The sequence below is a fragment of the Glandiceps talaboti genome, chromosome 1 (assembly GCF_964340395.1).
Source record: "Glandiceps talaboti chromosome 1, keGlaTala1.1, whole genome shotgun sequence".
Taxonomy (NCBI): Eukaryota; Metazoa; Hemichordata; class Enteropneusta; family Spengelidae; genus Glandiceps; species Glandiceps talaboti.
The window spans coordinates 15,614,842-15,628,716 of record NC_135549.1 but is presented as its reverse complement, the minus strand read 5'-3'; the positions used below and the strand labels follow the sequence as shown (position 1 = coordinate 15,628,716).

General features: G+C 35.2%; 2 protein-coding genes across 2 annotated transcripts in view; both read right to left on the bottom strand.

Moving 5' to 3' along the window:
• Positions 1-3,258: 3,258 nt before the first annotated feature.
• On the bottom strand, positions 3,259-10,828 carry LOC144437722 (uncharacterized). Its single transcript, XM_078126734.1, has 3 exons — positions 10,595-10,828; positions 7,870-8,043; positions 3,259-4,630 (listed from the first exon to the last, which is right to left on the bottom strand). Exons 1-3 carry the CDS (start codon positions 10,695-10,697, stop codon positions 4,182-4,184), a joined length of 726 nt encoding a protein of 241 aa, XP_077982860.1. The 5' UTR covers positions 10,698-10,828; the 3' UTR covers positions 3,259-4,181.
• A 2,908-nt stretch (positions 10,829-13,736) lies between these two features.
• Positions 13,737-13,875, bottom strand: part of LOC144433625 (uncharacterized) — a 6,832-nt gene continuing 6,693 nt past the window's right edge. Inside the window, exon 9 of the mRNA XM_078121965.1 lies at positions 13,737-13,875. This exon is cut by the window's right edge and continues 727 nt beyond it. The gene's annotated coding sequence lies outside the window, so the exon portion shown is untranslated.

The following is a 13,875-nucleotide window of genomic DNA, read 5'->3' as shown; positions in this document are numbered from 1 at the left end:
TACGGGACCGCTGACATGCTGTAATTTGCATGGTTTTATCTTTTGGGGTGACCAAAAATCGCCTAAGTGTTTTACATGGTTTGAAATTTAGCTGTAGTGTATACCATACCATGGATCTATCGAGGCAATCAAGACTTCCATGGCCATATATATATGACCAAGACGGATCATCAATTCCATTCTTTTGTCGCACGATTCGAGTGATGAGCCATGTGACAAACAGGAACATCTGACAAGAGAACAAGTCCACGCGTGTGGACGAAAGCTTCAGTTTTTGTTTTCACTAAATAGCAACTGAGTAGTGGTGTCTCAGACGTTTAATTGTCTATGTTGATACAGTAATCTACAGTGTATGTACGAAAATATAAGTATATAATAATCTAATTATGCCATGTAATATTTAATGTTACAAATTTGAGTGTACACCATGAATTAGTCATTAGTTTTTCGTATATCATTTTACATACGAATACATCATTGTAATTATCGTTTTTCAACTATATTATCATGTTACATAGGAATACAATCATTCACAAAGATTGCGTATTGTCGTTTGTAAATTTCTTATGGTGTTTTTGTTCTCTTTTTATTAAATCTTGCCGTTATTAGTATTAAAGGGGCACAAGCTGAGTTCATACTGTTGGGGCACATTTTTGTTGTTGTGAATTAAAAACTGCCACGGTACTCGCAGTACTCTACATTGTACTGAATCACGTTTACATGTAACCATTGACTGAACTCAAACCTTGTAGTAAGATTATAAGTTCATCAACGATCTGATCATGACGTAATTTATCATACGTATCAAAAAATATCTGCGACATCCCTACCATGCAATCAACTCTTTTAACACTGCAAGAAGACAACTGTAATACGATGTGGTATATATATATATATATATATATATATATATATATATATATATATATATATATATATATATATATATATATATATATATATATATATATATATATATATATATATATATATATATATATATATATATATATATAGAAGATATGCATTGACATTAGCATTACATTGCAATAGTTTGATTGTGGGTTTAAGAGAGAAAAAAGTTTATGAACTCAGCTTGGGCCACTTTAACTATATTCGATATTATGATATTGTAAACATACCCAGGGTTTGCAGTATAGTGTTATCGATAACAAATACAAACTTTCTATCATTCGCAGAGTTTTAAATTTGGCAAAACACGAGGTCACAGTGAACCCTCAGCTGTCAGTGAATTAATACTTATAACAAATGTTTGCATTTCACGAATAGCAGCATTCTTCTGAGATGACAACATTAAGTCATTAAAATATCAACTGTCGAATAATGACTAATTACAGGCAGTTAGAAGAACGATGACGTTATTTGGCTACTTTTCATAGTTGTCAATATCATTTGCATTGAATTAAGGCAACATCCGAAACTTTGATTTATTCATCTAGAGTGCTGATGATTTTAGCATCCAATCATTTGAGTATTGTATAATTTATATGTTTATAAGAATGTGAAATTGGAATAAAGTATAGATTCACTTGTTAGAAGGGGGGAGCTGAAGGAAATAGATAGGCCTAGACTATAGGCGGGTTCGATCTGCTCCATGGCTACTTCTAATATGGTTCAAAGTTATCCATGAACACTGCACTGCTGGCTGAGCAAAGTGATCTGGTGTACAAGTGGAGATATGAGAGTGATTCTTCTATAGTTGCAGCTATGTGCGAAGGTCAGGGTAACAATAGTTTACTATTATGTGATTGATATGTTCTTCTGAATTGTGAGCAGTCATGTAATGTTTTGATTTGTGATACTGATGAGCAGTAATGACCACAGTAAGAAAATAAAAACACTGTGTAGTGAATTTAAAATTCACACGCACGTCTTGGTGTGCTCTCTAACACAAAGGCAAGTCTATGGGTTATAGAAGCCATTCGCCACTTTCGAGTTGAATTTAAAATTCACATTGAACAAAATTACTAAAAAAAAAAAAAATAATGTTCTGGTGAACCTCAATTGAGAAGACAGTAATGTACACAAAACGAAAGGTTTTTTTTACTCGTACTACATATAAGACCCTAATTACGCTCAAGACTTCTCTACATAATGTGATATATGTGGTAACAATAAATTTAAATTAAATGGAACGATTGAATGTGGATATTATCACAGGTAGTGCGACGGCTATCTTCAAGTAAATTTCTTCTTCCCCGTGCCATCGACGAGCAACGTGTTGATGCTAGAATTTGTATAAGAAGCAATCGAAAACTGCGTCATCAAACAAGGACCCAAGCATTCATTAGAGAGGGACACATCACATTTTCAACAAAGTACAACTAGCCTAGGTAATAAAGTACTATCAACTGTGGTGGCGCTGTTCTAAGGGGACACTTTACACACATACAAATATTTCAACTAGCCTACCCATGCTACGTAAACGTAATAATAAACTACTATCAACTGTGGCGGCGCTGTCATTGAACCAGGATGTCTACATATATGTCCACGTCACGTACAACCAGTTTGACGGTTGTTTACGTGATTTCCCTTTCGTGTTTACATACAAACAATAAAGTTCACCAGGTCACGCTTCAGGTAAGATCTAAGAATGTACTTTATCGAATGTACTCTGTTTGTCTGTGTGTCGTCTCGTCGACGTTCAATGAACCCCTTAATGACGTCAATGGCTGCAACACATAAATATCAGTTTCAATACAACCCTGAGCCAAGAATTTTTTCGTTATTATTCATCCTCTCTGACATGTCCTTCACCAGATATTTCTGACTTTAGACAGAGTTAGATTCTTGGTTCCTTTAGCTTGACATATATAACAATGTTCATGAATGGAGATAAAATTGGATGAAACCCCCCCCCCCCCCCCCAAACTGACCACACATATTTCACTACATCAATCATCTATACAATCTTCTTATCTATACATTATAATCGCCAACATTTGTTCATATTTGTAAAAATCACAAGAAATCACCTATACACCCTCACTGGAATTTACCAAGCATGGTCTATGAAATGAAATGAACTTATCATTTGTATTCTCCAAAATAAGATTTGAGTAAACAAAAAACAAACAAATAAATAAAAACACAATCACACACCATAGTAATGCACAACACAAAAAAATCACTCCATTTCTCTCATACTAAAAAAAATTCTCATTACTCGCATGTAAGACGTTAATTTCAGTTATTTTATTATATACATATTCATATATCTTACAAAGTTTATATTCACTATAAATCAAATCTAGAGTTGAATTGTGCATGTCAAATGTATGCACATTTTTTATAAATTATATATATATTTCCAATCTAGATTAAGTTTAAAGTCTAAAATGGTTTGAAAATAACTTATAAAAAATTGGCATGAAATAAACTATGTACATAAAGCTTCAAATTTTTTTTTTTTTTTTTTTTTTTGCTTCATCATTTTAAATGATGACGGTTAATACTTTTGATTCTGTTTCTTGCCCTTTCTCGTAATGAAAGCACAGAGAACCCTTTCATAACATTTACTCAAAGCGCAAAAATAACCAGTCATAAGCTTGTAAGACATTAAATTGTTCAACATACAATGAAGTCACTTAAACTTAACACAGTGTTTTATTTAAGGGCGGTAAGTAGGTAAAATCTACCGGGGTTCCCACATCATTTTACCGGGGTTCCCCACCTAAACTATGATACATTGCATGGGAAGCACTACCAGTTTTACCTCTTTCCCCCTTTCTGTTACCGGGGTTCCCAAACCTTAGCAAAAGCACTGTAACATGTCTGCAAAGCAAATATTACAGACGGCAAACTGTCACATTCTCAAGTGACAATTCTTTGGCTCTCTCTGACTTAAAGGTGGGTGTGGAACAGCAAAAGAACTGCCATAAGAACTTACACTTACAGAACATGTGTATATGGTTCTAACAAATGAAACAAGACAATTCAAGCAGACATACTGGTAATATTGCTCTTGTCAGAAGACAAGAAAACACCTCTTCTGCCTTTCAATTACACTGAACTTAGTAGCTGAATAACAACAAACACAACTGATTTCTGGGTTAACAAAGACTGAAACATTATATACAAAAAAAGTTTGACAACTCTTAACATTTAGTATCACATCTCACTTTATGGAACCACAAGGTAGACAATGGACTTGTTTATCAGCCTGCTGACATTGGTTCTTCATTCTCATCATCATCTGTGGGAACATTGATGACAACTGCTACATCTCCGCCAACTGCTTCCATGACACTCTCGTTGTCAGTAGGTGAATTTTTTTCTGCAAGTAATTCTTTGCTACACTGATCTTCTTCCTCCTCCTCTTCTTCTCCTTCTTCATTATTTCCACCATTCATACTCTCCGGCTCTACCGGTGGTGATAGTCGACTCATCAACTCTTCAACCTGCTCTTCGACTGTTACCGAAACAACATCACTTGTAGTAATGTCTTTTGCAGCACGTGCTCGGATGACGGTCTCGTAGTCAGGTAGTGAGATACTATCTCCCCATATCAGATGAAGGAAGCTCTCAGTAGAAGTGATGATTCCTGATTCAACACACTTAATGTAGGATGGTGGGGAATCACTGAATGGCATATCATGCTCGGCAGCTACAAAGAAAGAGAGAAAGAGAACATATATCTCATTAAACTCACATAAATTAGAAATGCAATCTCTTTAGTTACTGGTGCAATTCGTGATTAAACAGACTGTAAGATACATCATAATGTATGAGGGCACCCAGTCACGGCGTACATAATCTTACACATTCGTGATTAAATGTCATTTACTCTTTTTTTCAAAATGGACTATATCATGTTGGAGCATATGAAATTGGGTCTGGTGAAACTCTTTATAATTTAGGGTAATTTTTTATTTGCCATAGATAAAAGTTACTCTACATGCATTTATATAATATTCAGTACTAGCAAACAAATACTTAGAATCATACAGTACTGTCATACTGTATCTCTAGAGCTACAGGTAGAACTCTCACTCAGAATTCAGACCTAATTTTACAGTTTATCCATTGACACATTTCTTAATTTATTCAATAAACATACTCAATAATATCAGTCATCCTGCCTCTATATGCATGCCAAGGATGACAGCGGCAGAATACATAAAGTGTCTGGTTTAGCAAGACTGCTGACAGCAGGTAAGTTGGTATGCATATACAGGACAGTTTTACCAGTCTATGGTAACATAGATGATAATCAAGTATTTTTTAACAATGGTTTTGTTACGAGGCAGGATTCAGTCCAACTACAAAATGATGGTGCCTACAGTACATGTAAAAAGCTGTGCGTCTTGAGGACTGCAAATAGGTTTGTTTGTGAATAAGACACGACTTCTATGTTAAGATCTTTATTTCAATGTTTTGGCTTCACAGAGAAGCAATAATCATGCTAAAAACGAACTTTTTAAAACATGCATAATTGTCAATAATTTTCAAATATACAAGTTCTAAATATCCAATTTCTAAGTATATCTAATTTTTGTACATTAGTAGAGATTTGACTTAAAGATACTTCAATCATGGTATTGAAAGGTATGTACCAGAAACTGTAAACTTGAAAGTAACTCACTGAAAGATATGGGAATATTTGATGAGATGGCATGTTCATCACAGAAAAGTGACAGGGTCACAAATTTTAAGAACAGAACTTTTTTGTGAGCGAGTCTCAGAAAACTTCTTTCACAGAAGGGTTAGCTTGTACTGGTAAATGCAAGTACAGTGATAAGGTACATTGCAGTTTGTATTTTGTGTGTGATACATGTACATGTAAATATACACGCACATGGCTGTACACATATACCCTCTATTTTCTTTTTGTAATTGGGCTCTTCAGAAGGATTATCACAAGACAAACTCAATGATAAATTAAAAATATTAATAATTCCAGTGGGTATAGCATTTACTACTGGTATGAGGCTAAAATCATATTATTTGTAATATTGTAGAAATGGGCCAGACTATACATTGTATGCTTGAAGGCATACAGTGCTACTAACATTACCAGATGGTTTATGTGCTACATGATTTAAAATACATGTAAAACCCATAAGTTTGATGACTCTCGCATTCAAAAAATTGTTGCTAGTACTGACCATTACAATATGTTTTCAAAATAATCCCCCATAAATTCTCAATATTTATTCCAACTGAAACTGATCATGGCAATTACTGTGATAGATGAATGGCAAGTGGTTAATACATGTATGGTGTAGTGTTATTTAGTTTTATCTGTGCTGGAGACCATGATCTACAAGGCAAAGGTCAGATTGACTTTAATGCCATGTATTTAGGATAAGGTCAGGAACATGTGTGTGACATAGATGTCCTTCAAACCAGGGGCCCCAACAGGTACATTTTGACAATGTCATGTGTGTGTGTCTGTGTGTGTGTGTGTGTGTAACCCCCCGCCATCATGTGTGTACCCCACCCCCACCCCCAGTATTTGTTCATGTTATGCAAATGCTTCTCAACCAAAATTGCTTTCTGACCATACCACATAATATTTAGGTCAGGGATTCAATTCCATGTTCTTACATAATTAGTGTTATTGATCAGTGGAGCTGTATGGATCATTCTTTAGTTCTAAACTGTTTAGATAGCTCTGCCAAACAATCTACAAAAATGTATTTTTCACTCCTAAAAATTTTACTTCATCAAAATCCTTGTGGCATGACTTCTACAACCTTCATTTTGTATCCTGATCAAAATCGAGATATTTGTAAATTTTCTCTATTGTTTTCAAACGACTGATCAATACACTTTAGGAGGTCTCACGATGAGATAGAGATTAACTATTGGCAACTCTACTTGGTCAGGGATTCTAAGTTCATCTGCTTAAATGACTCTAATGGTCATAATCTCAACTTCTGGCTATTTCAGTGAAATTCGAGACAAAATATACAACATGGGTTAACACAAACATGGATTTCCTTTCTAAAGAACAGTTTGTCAACCCTCACACCTGTTGTTGCCCATTGCATTAACAGTTGTGTCTGAAGGAAGGCTGTGATGAGATGGTAAATCAAACATCATTGTGTTCTTTACTTAGTCTGATTCTGACAAGAAAAGATGATTGTGATACATTACAGAGATACAGAAATGTGAACTGTAATGGTAGTAGGTAAATTTTACAGTTATCTTAAAAATAATGTGAATATAATATCACACAAACCTTTATCATTTCATATGTTGTGGGTATTAAATTGAAAAATGAATAACTCACTTTATAGTGTCATCGCAGTGTTTTTGCAAAGGCTGGTAACCCCAGAAACAAATGGGAGGGAATCAATCGAAACCTGGGCTATGCAAATTTTCTCAAACAATCTAGATGCTAAGATCATACTGTAATTTGGTGGAGAGGAGGGAGCTTGTAAATGTGACTGGTACATTTGACTGACATACCATGTGCTTAGCAAAAACACTTAAATGATATTTGCTGATTGAAAGTAAACATTACATGATAATTATGTAAAACAGCCAATTTTGAAGCTTAAAATTTGTGAATAAGCTTACTGTTGTTTAATACAACTTTCTGGTTAGAATCTATCACCGTCTGAACAATGAAATTCCAGTTAAACCCATGATGTATGTAGGAATATGTACATATACATTTGTACAAATGAAGTAAGTGTAAAAAGTATCACATACGCAACTATTAGCCGTACAAGTTGCTCTAGTTATTACGTCCCGTGGATGCTGAATGGTGTGCCAATCACACTGTAAAAACAGAGAAAAGAAGAGAGCAATAAATAACAGCTACAAATTCAACCATCTGTTGCCAGTCCTTTGGTTTTAGCATGCTATAGACTTTCAAATTGATTCAATACTTACTGTCTACTTGGTTATTTATTAGTGATCCTCTGGCAAGAGCTTCTCTTGCATGTTTCCTTCTCATCCGTCGACAGTAAAATAACAGTAATCCGCCAACAACAAACAACACCAGTATGACCATACATACTATGAATATACCTAAGGATTCTCCTTCCAAGTTATGTTTGCTCTCGCCTACAGAAAAAAAGAGAAGAAAATGGAGGAAACAGAATTAGTTAAGCATTCTGCTGAGATCACATCCATATCACAATGCAGAAGAACACATGTGTATGCTGTACATTGGAGAAGTCTTTCCACGATTAGCTCATCCCAAACTCGAAACTTTTCCCATCACTGACCTCAGTCTCTAGTCATTGCACAATGACAAATTTTCTTTTACAAATTAGTCTCATGTTTAAAAAGGCAGTACTGAACAGATTTTCAGTGCTGAAATGTTAACTCACGAGTATTAGTAAGGGACTCAGTCTCTTTTTGAAAATCTGTGGGTAAGGGTCATCTGAGGTGTAAATGGTAAGGATACTGTATAGGAACTAGCGTAGTAGTAGTAAGGGTCTGGAACCAAGGAACGATACATGTTTTGTATAACATAGCTAACTACAGTTTGTAAAAAAAATTCACAATGTCATGTCAAGTCCATGTAGTAAACTGAAACACTGAAACCAAACAATGAAGGGGTGGAATGAAAATTCTGATGGTCTGAAAGGGGGAGAGGGTGCTTGAAATATGTTGCTCATGATACACACATTACAATGTGTAACATGCATACTTGATCTTCCTAAAGTAGTTAATCACAGAAAGAAGTGCTGTGTCCTACTGACTACATTGTACTTCAATTTGTAACAAATTTGAAATTTAGTGCTGGTTTGCTGGCTCCCAAGAAATTGACGTTACAACCATTCACCAAATCAACATTGTCTTGTCTTAGTCAGCACTAACTTATCCTACCACAACAAAAGAAATATCAACCAGCATTGTACTCAAATATCCTACCATGCATTTGTATAATCACAAGTTACAACCTTGTGAAACTGAGGGACAAGTAGGTTAAATAGGCATACATATATCGCATATAATTTCAGGGACCTCTGCAAGGTGGTCAGCCCTGACCGTCACTCATAGAAAATAGCCTGCATTTGCAAGCAGTTGTGTTTCAGCAATATACAATAACATACACAACTGAAACGGTCAGAAAAGGTGGCAACATTTTGGAAAGTATGTGTTACTTCAAATGAACGGGCATATCACTTATGAAATGCACAGAACACAAAATCGACCTCAAATATTCTACCACCATAACAACAACATGATAAAATTGACGGGACAAGTAGGTTAAATATAAAGGCATACGAAATGGCTTCAAATATCCTAGCTACCATCATAATCACAACCCAGTGAAATTGAGGGACGAATAGGTTAAATATAAATTATACAGGCATATTTGTACGCTATAAATAGCAAACTACAAACTGCTGACAAAGTTGTACACACTCTTTTTTAAGGCTGCAGAAGAACTCCTATACATAATGACAATAACTAAGTAAAATCTACTTGGTTCCCTAATAAATTTTACTGATATTCACACCAAAATCAAGGTTCTTATTATGGATACCTATGACAGTTTTACCCCCCCCCCCCCATACCAAGGTGCCCAAAGCTTAGCAAAATATACTAAAATACCAAAATTACTAATGCTGCCTGCACATTAAAATACATAAACCATACATTTACATGTTTTGAAGCATTGAATAATCTATTAAATAGAAAAAAAGTGACTGAAATTCCATTTCACTCAGTTTCATTAAAGATACAAATGCATTGCTAATTTGTTTTTACACAAAAACTTCACACATAAGAGTAAAAACACATCAAATATAATTTACTGCACACTATAATTTCTGTCAAATCGTTTGAGTGGCGAGTAAATCCTTAATGTTTAGAGAAATCTTTACAATGGGAGCTCATAATATTAACGATAGGGCAAATAGCATGCACAACGTGTTAAGTTACCAAGATGTCCTTCGATTTATAGTCACATGAGGTCAACACTGTAGTCCTACCTGGTGGTGGTGGTGGTATAGTAGTTGTGGTGGGAGGGCATGAGCTCAAGAAAGTCTCAAAACTTGACAAAAGAGTTCAATTTGTGGGCTCCTCTGCTTGCAATTTTCGAGAAAACTAACTCTACCAAGAGACTCGTGTGGTGAAAATGAAATGCTATGACTCAACATAGGCTGACCAAACGTTAGCACCGTGTCAACGGTCTGTCGTCTTTTACAACAACAATTTGTTCACGGCTGATGATAATGATACACCTATATGGGCTTGCAAGTTTCCATTGTTTCGCAAGGATCGAGACACCGATATAAGACATGGTGAAGACTAAAAATCCTACAATGAAACTTCCAAATTTCGTATCTTTTTTCAACGCACAGAATATCAAAGTGTCTCTGAGTAAAATCTCAGTTAACCCTGGCAGAGTGGAGTTCCTAGCCGGAAACGGCATATGTATACCGCCCTCTCGACTTTGTGAACGGAAATGCTCCCGAGAGTTACAAAGTGACAAACAACAAGACCTTCACCTGTTTTTTTTCTCTGAAGTTTGGTTCTAACGTTGCATTCTCCCTGCAAAAGGGTTCACTCATTAAAATATCACAAAATGACACAAAAATGACTTGGCGACTAGCAGCTGGCAGTTAGACTACAAATTTTCAGAGGAAAAACAACTTACCAGACGTCCTTTGTCCGTGACAAACGGCCAGAGTTGTCAGCAATAAAGCTGGTACTTTCCACGACAGCCATACAAATTGTTTACTTGCAACTTCAGTACCCATCTACATAGAGGAAGGCAAATTTCTTTACCCTTTCCTTGCCTTCAAACCCGTAGGCTTTGCGCCCGCTCGAATTTAGTCACTAATTTTCGCTTGCACCAGTACCGCGATCATAACCAGTTTGTTCAGCTTGCAAAATATATGAAAGTGTGTCATAGTATCGTTGGGTCATGACCTCCTGGGTTAGGCGAATAGATTTCAATGATAGGGTAGGTAGACCAACATGGACGATGATGTTGAAAATAAATCACGTTCAAAACTGTTATAATATTCACTAAGGATGTATATAGTTATTATTTCGACGTGATTATATCAATTAGGCTTATGTTATTGAATTCAGCTGCACTTTTGCCTACGATGTGCAATACCACTCATTTGAACATAACCTCTAAAGAAAATAACATCGCTATATTGTTTCATTGTCAGCGCCCCACAGCCAATCAGCTGCTCGTACGAGCTGTGATCGATAGCCTTGGGGTTTCGCAATGCAGATCTCTGTTATTTGCGGCGCAAACCAGTCTGTACCGGTATTGAGGCTGGGAGTTGCTTGCTTCAACTTTCAAAGCTTTACCATTGTAATCAATCGATAAAAATGCCAATTGCATCATGTTTTTCAGGTGTGTCCTCTTCCTGTTCTCGGTTTGAAAAAAAAGAGAGTAAAAAATAAATCAAGAATCTGGAAAATCGTAGAAGTTTTATGATGTATGTATGTATGTATGTATGTATGTATGTATGTATGTATGTATGTATGTATGTATGTATATATGTATGTTTGTATGTATGTATGTATGTATGTATGTATGTATGTATGTATGTATGTATGTATGTATGTATGTGTGTGTGTGTGTGTATGTATGTACGTACGTACGTATTGTATGTATGTATGTATGCATGCATGTATGTATGTATGTATGTATGTATGTATGTATGTATGTATGTATGTATGTATGTATGTATACAAATGTATGACATTATGATAACAGTTTTGATGAATAGTCTTACATCCGCCTCTCGTCCGATCTTTGTCGCTCAGTGAGGCTTCTTTCCAACCATTCCAATATGCCAGTAATATCATAACAATATGTGAATGGCGCCTGTATGACGATTTTTTTTATTGACATTACTATCAATATGTATCACTGTGATATAATACGACCTTCATCCATACTCACTTATGAATATGAAACAACACATTAAAGGGGAAAATGTTGAATTGACAGTGGATTTTATTTGTTTGTTTGTGTTTGTGTTTGTGTTTGTGTTTGTGTTTGTGTTTGTGTTTGTGTTTGTGTTTGTGTTTGTTTGTGTGTGTGTTTGTTTGTTTGTTTGTTTGTTTGTTTGTTTGTTTGTTTGTTTGTTTGTTTGTGGGTTTTTTTGTAAATGTAGCTTCGAAAATCCACACTCACATGACTGAGTGGTACAGTACGTGTAATTTTATATTAAATGTCTAATTTGTCTATTGGATCCAGTCCGGACACCACGACCAGGCTTATACATAAATAAGAACAATGCAACACGTATGGGCAAAACAGTAAACATTTACATGTAACAATGCCTAGTTTTGACATCTATCGCAATTTATCACTACAGCCTTAAGCTTGGTCATAAATGCATCATTTTTTTTATCTCTGCAATCACGTCTTAGAATTTAACGATTCCCTATGATGATGATGTTTGGTTTATTTCTCACCGACAATAAACTATACTGACAAAATGAACCAACCCGCTATATGCAAATCTTTTAAATGGCACATGATGTAACGCAAGTGTATTAACGAACAAAAACAACAACAATAGATTGCTTAAGCCGCCGCAAGCATTTAAATATGGCAGAGGACTGAGAAGGGGGGGGGGGTTATAAAGATGAGAAATTGGGATGTCCTTGGGATATAGTACAAGTAGGGCATTTTAGAAGTCACTGTTCTGCAAGCTAAGCAAGATCGTGCAAGGGTACATGGTCACAAATAGTAGGATCTGAGAGCTACCGCTATCATAGGATGAAAGGACTCTATATATAGTTGCGAGTGGTCATGAGCTCAGTGCACTAACATGAACAACTGAAACCTCAGCTCTCGGGCCATTATTGATCATTTTTATTCAGTAAAATAAAATCGATATCGTTAGAGTGTGTTTTATTTGAATGTATACAAAACCGAAACTGTGTTGAGGACGAAATAGCATGTGTTGACACAGTTCCCCCGATTGAGGCTGAGATCATACACGCTGGTGCACTAGTACTCGATCGCACACGTTCGAGCATGTACGTTCGTGTTTGAAACTTATTTGTATATCAAATTGTACCCCGGTCAAATTTCCAATTGAAATCTATCGGATTTAAACTTTCGATTCAATTTCGTCTATTTTGACAACATAATTATTAGAAGAAGCATTCAATATTTTGTCCTGCATTGAAAAAAATGCCATTTCATTGAATATTCTCTCTAACGCTCTAGTTAAAAATGAAATATTCTAGCGTCAAAATGTAAGTTAACGTTACGCCTAACAAAAAAAAAGTGTGGTTCCGATTACACACAATTTTAGAATAGGTGGGGTAGGTAGATATATATATATATATATATATATATATATATATATATATATATATATATATATATATATATATATATATATATATATATATATATATATATATATATATATATATATATATATATATATATGTTGAGGGTAGAAGAAAATCAAGTCGGGTTTTTCGTCTCTACAAGCCTGTTTCGTGAGTAAATCACTCGTCAGGAGATGTTGGTGTACACCAACATCTCCTGACGAGTGATTTACTCACGAAACAGGCTTGTAGAGACGAAAAACCCGACTTGATTTTCTTCTACCCTCAACATATACTCCGCTCTGCGTGCAGACGTATCGAGCACTGTACTACGGACAAATCTTACCACTGACTTCCTATATATATATATATATATATATATATATATATATATATATATATATATATATATATATATATATATATATATATATATATTCATTTGTGAGTATCTACTTCAGGTAGTTATGTTTTCCGAAAAAAGTTTAGGGTCGACAGTGAAAAACTAGGTGGGGTCGGGTAACCGGAACCAAACAATTTTTGTAGGCCTTACGGTAATACAACGTAACACTATTATGCTTCTTCGTTTTCAGAATTCAATACCTTTTATTCCAGATA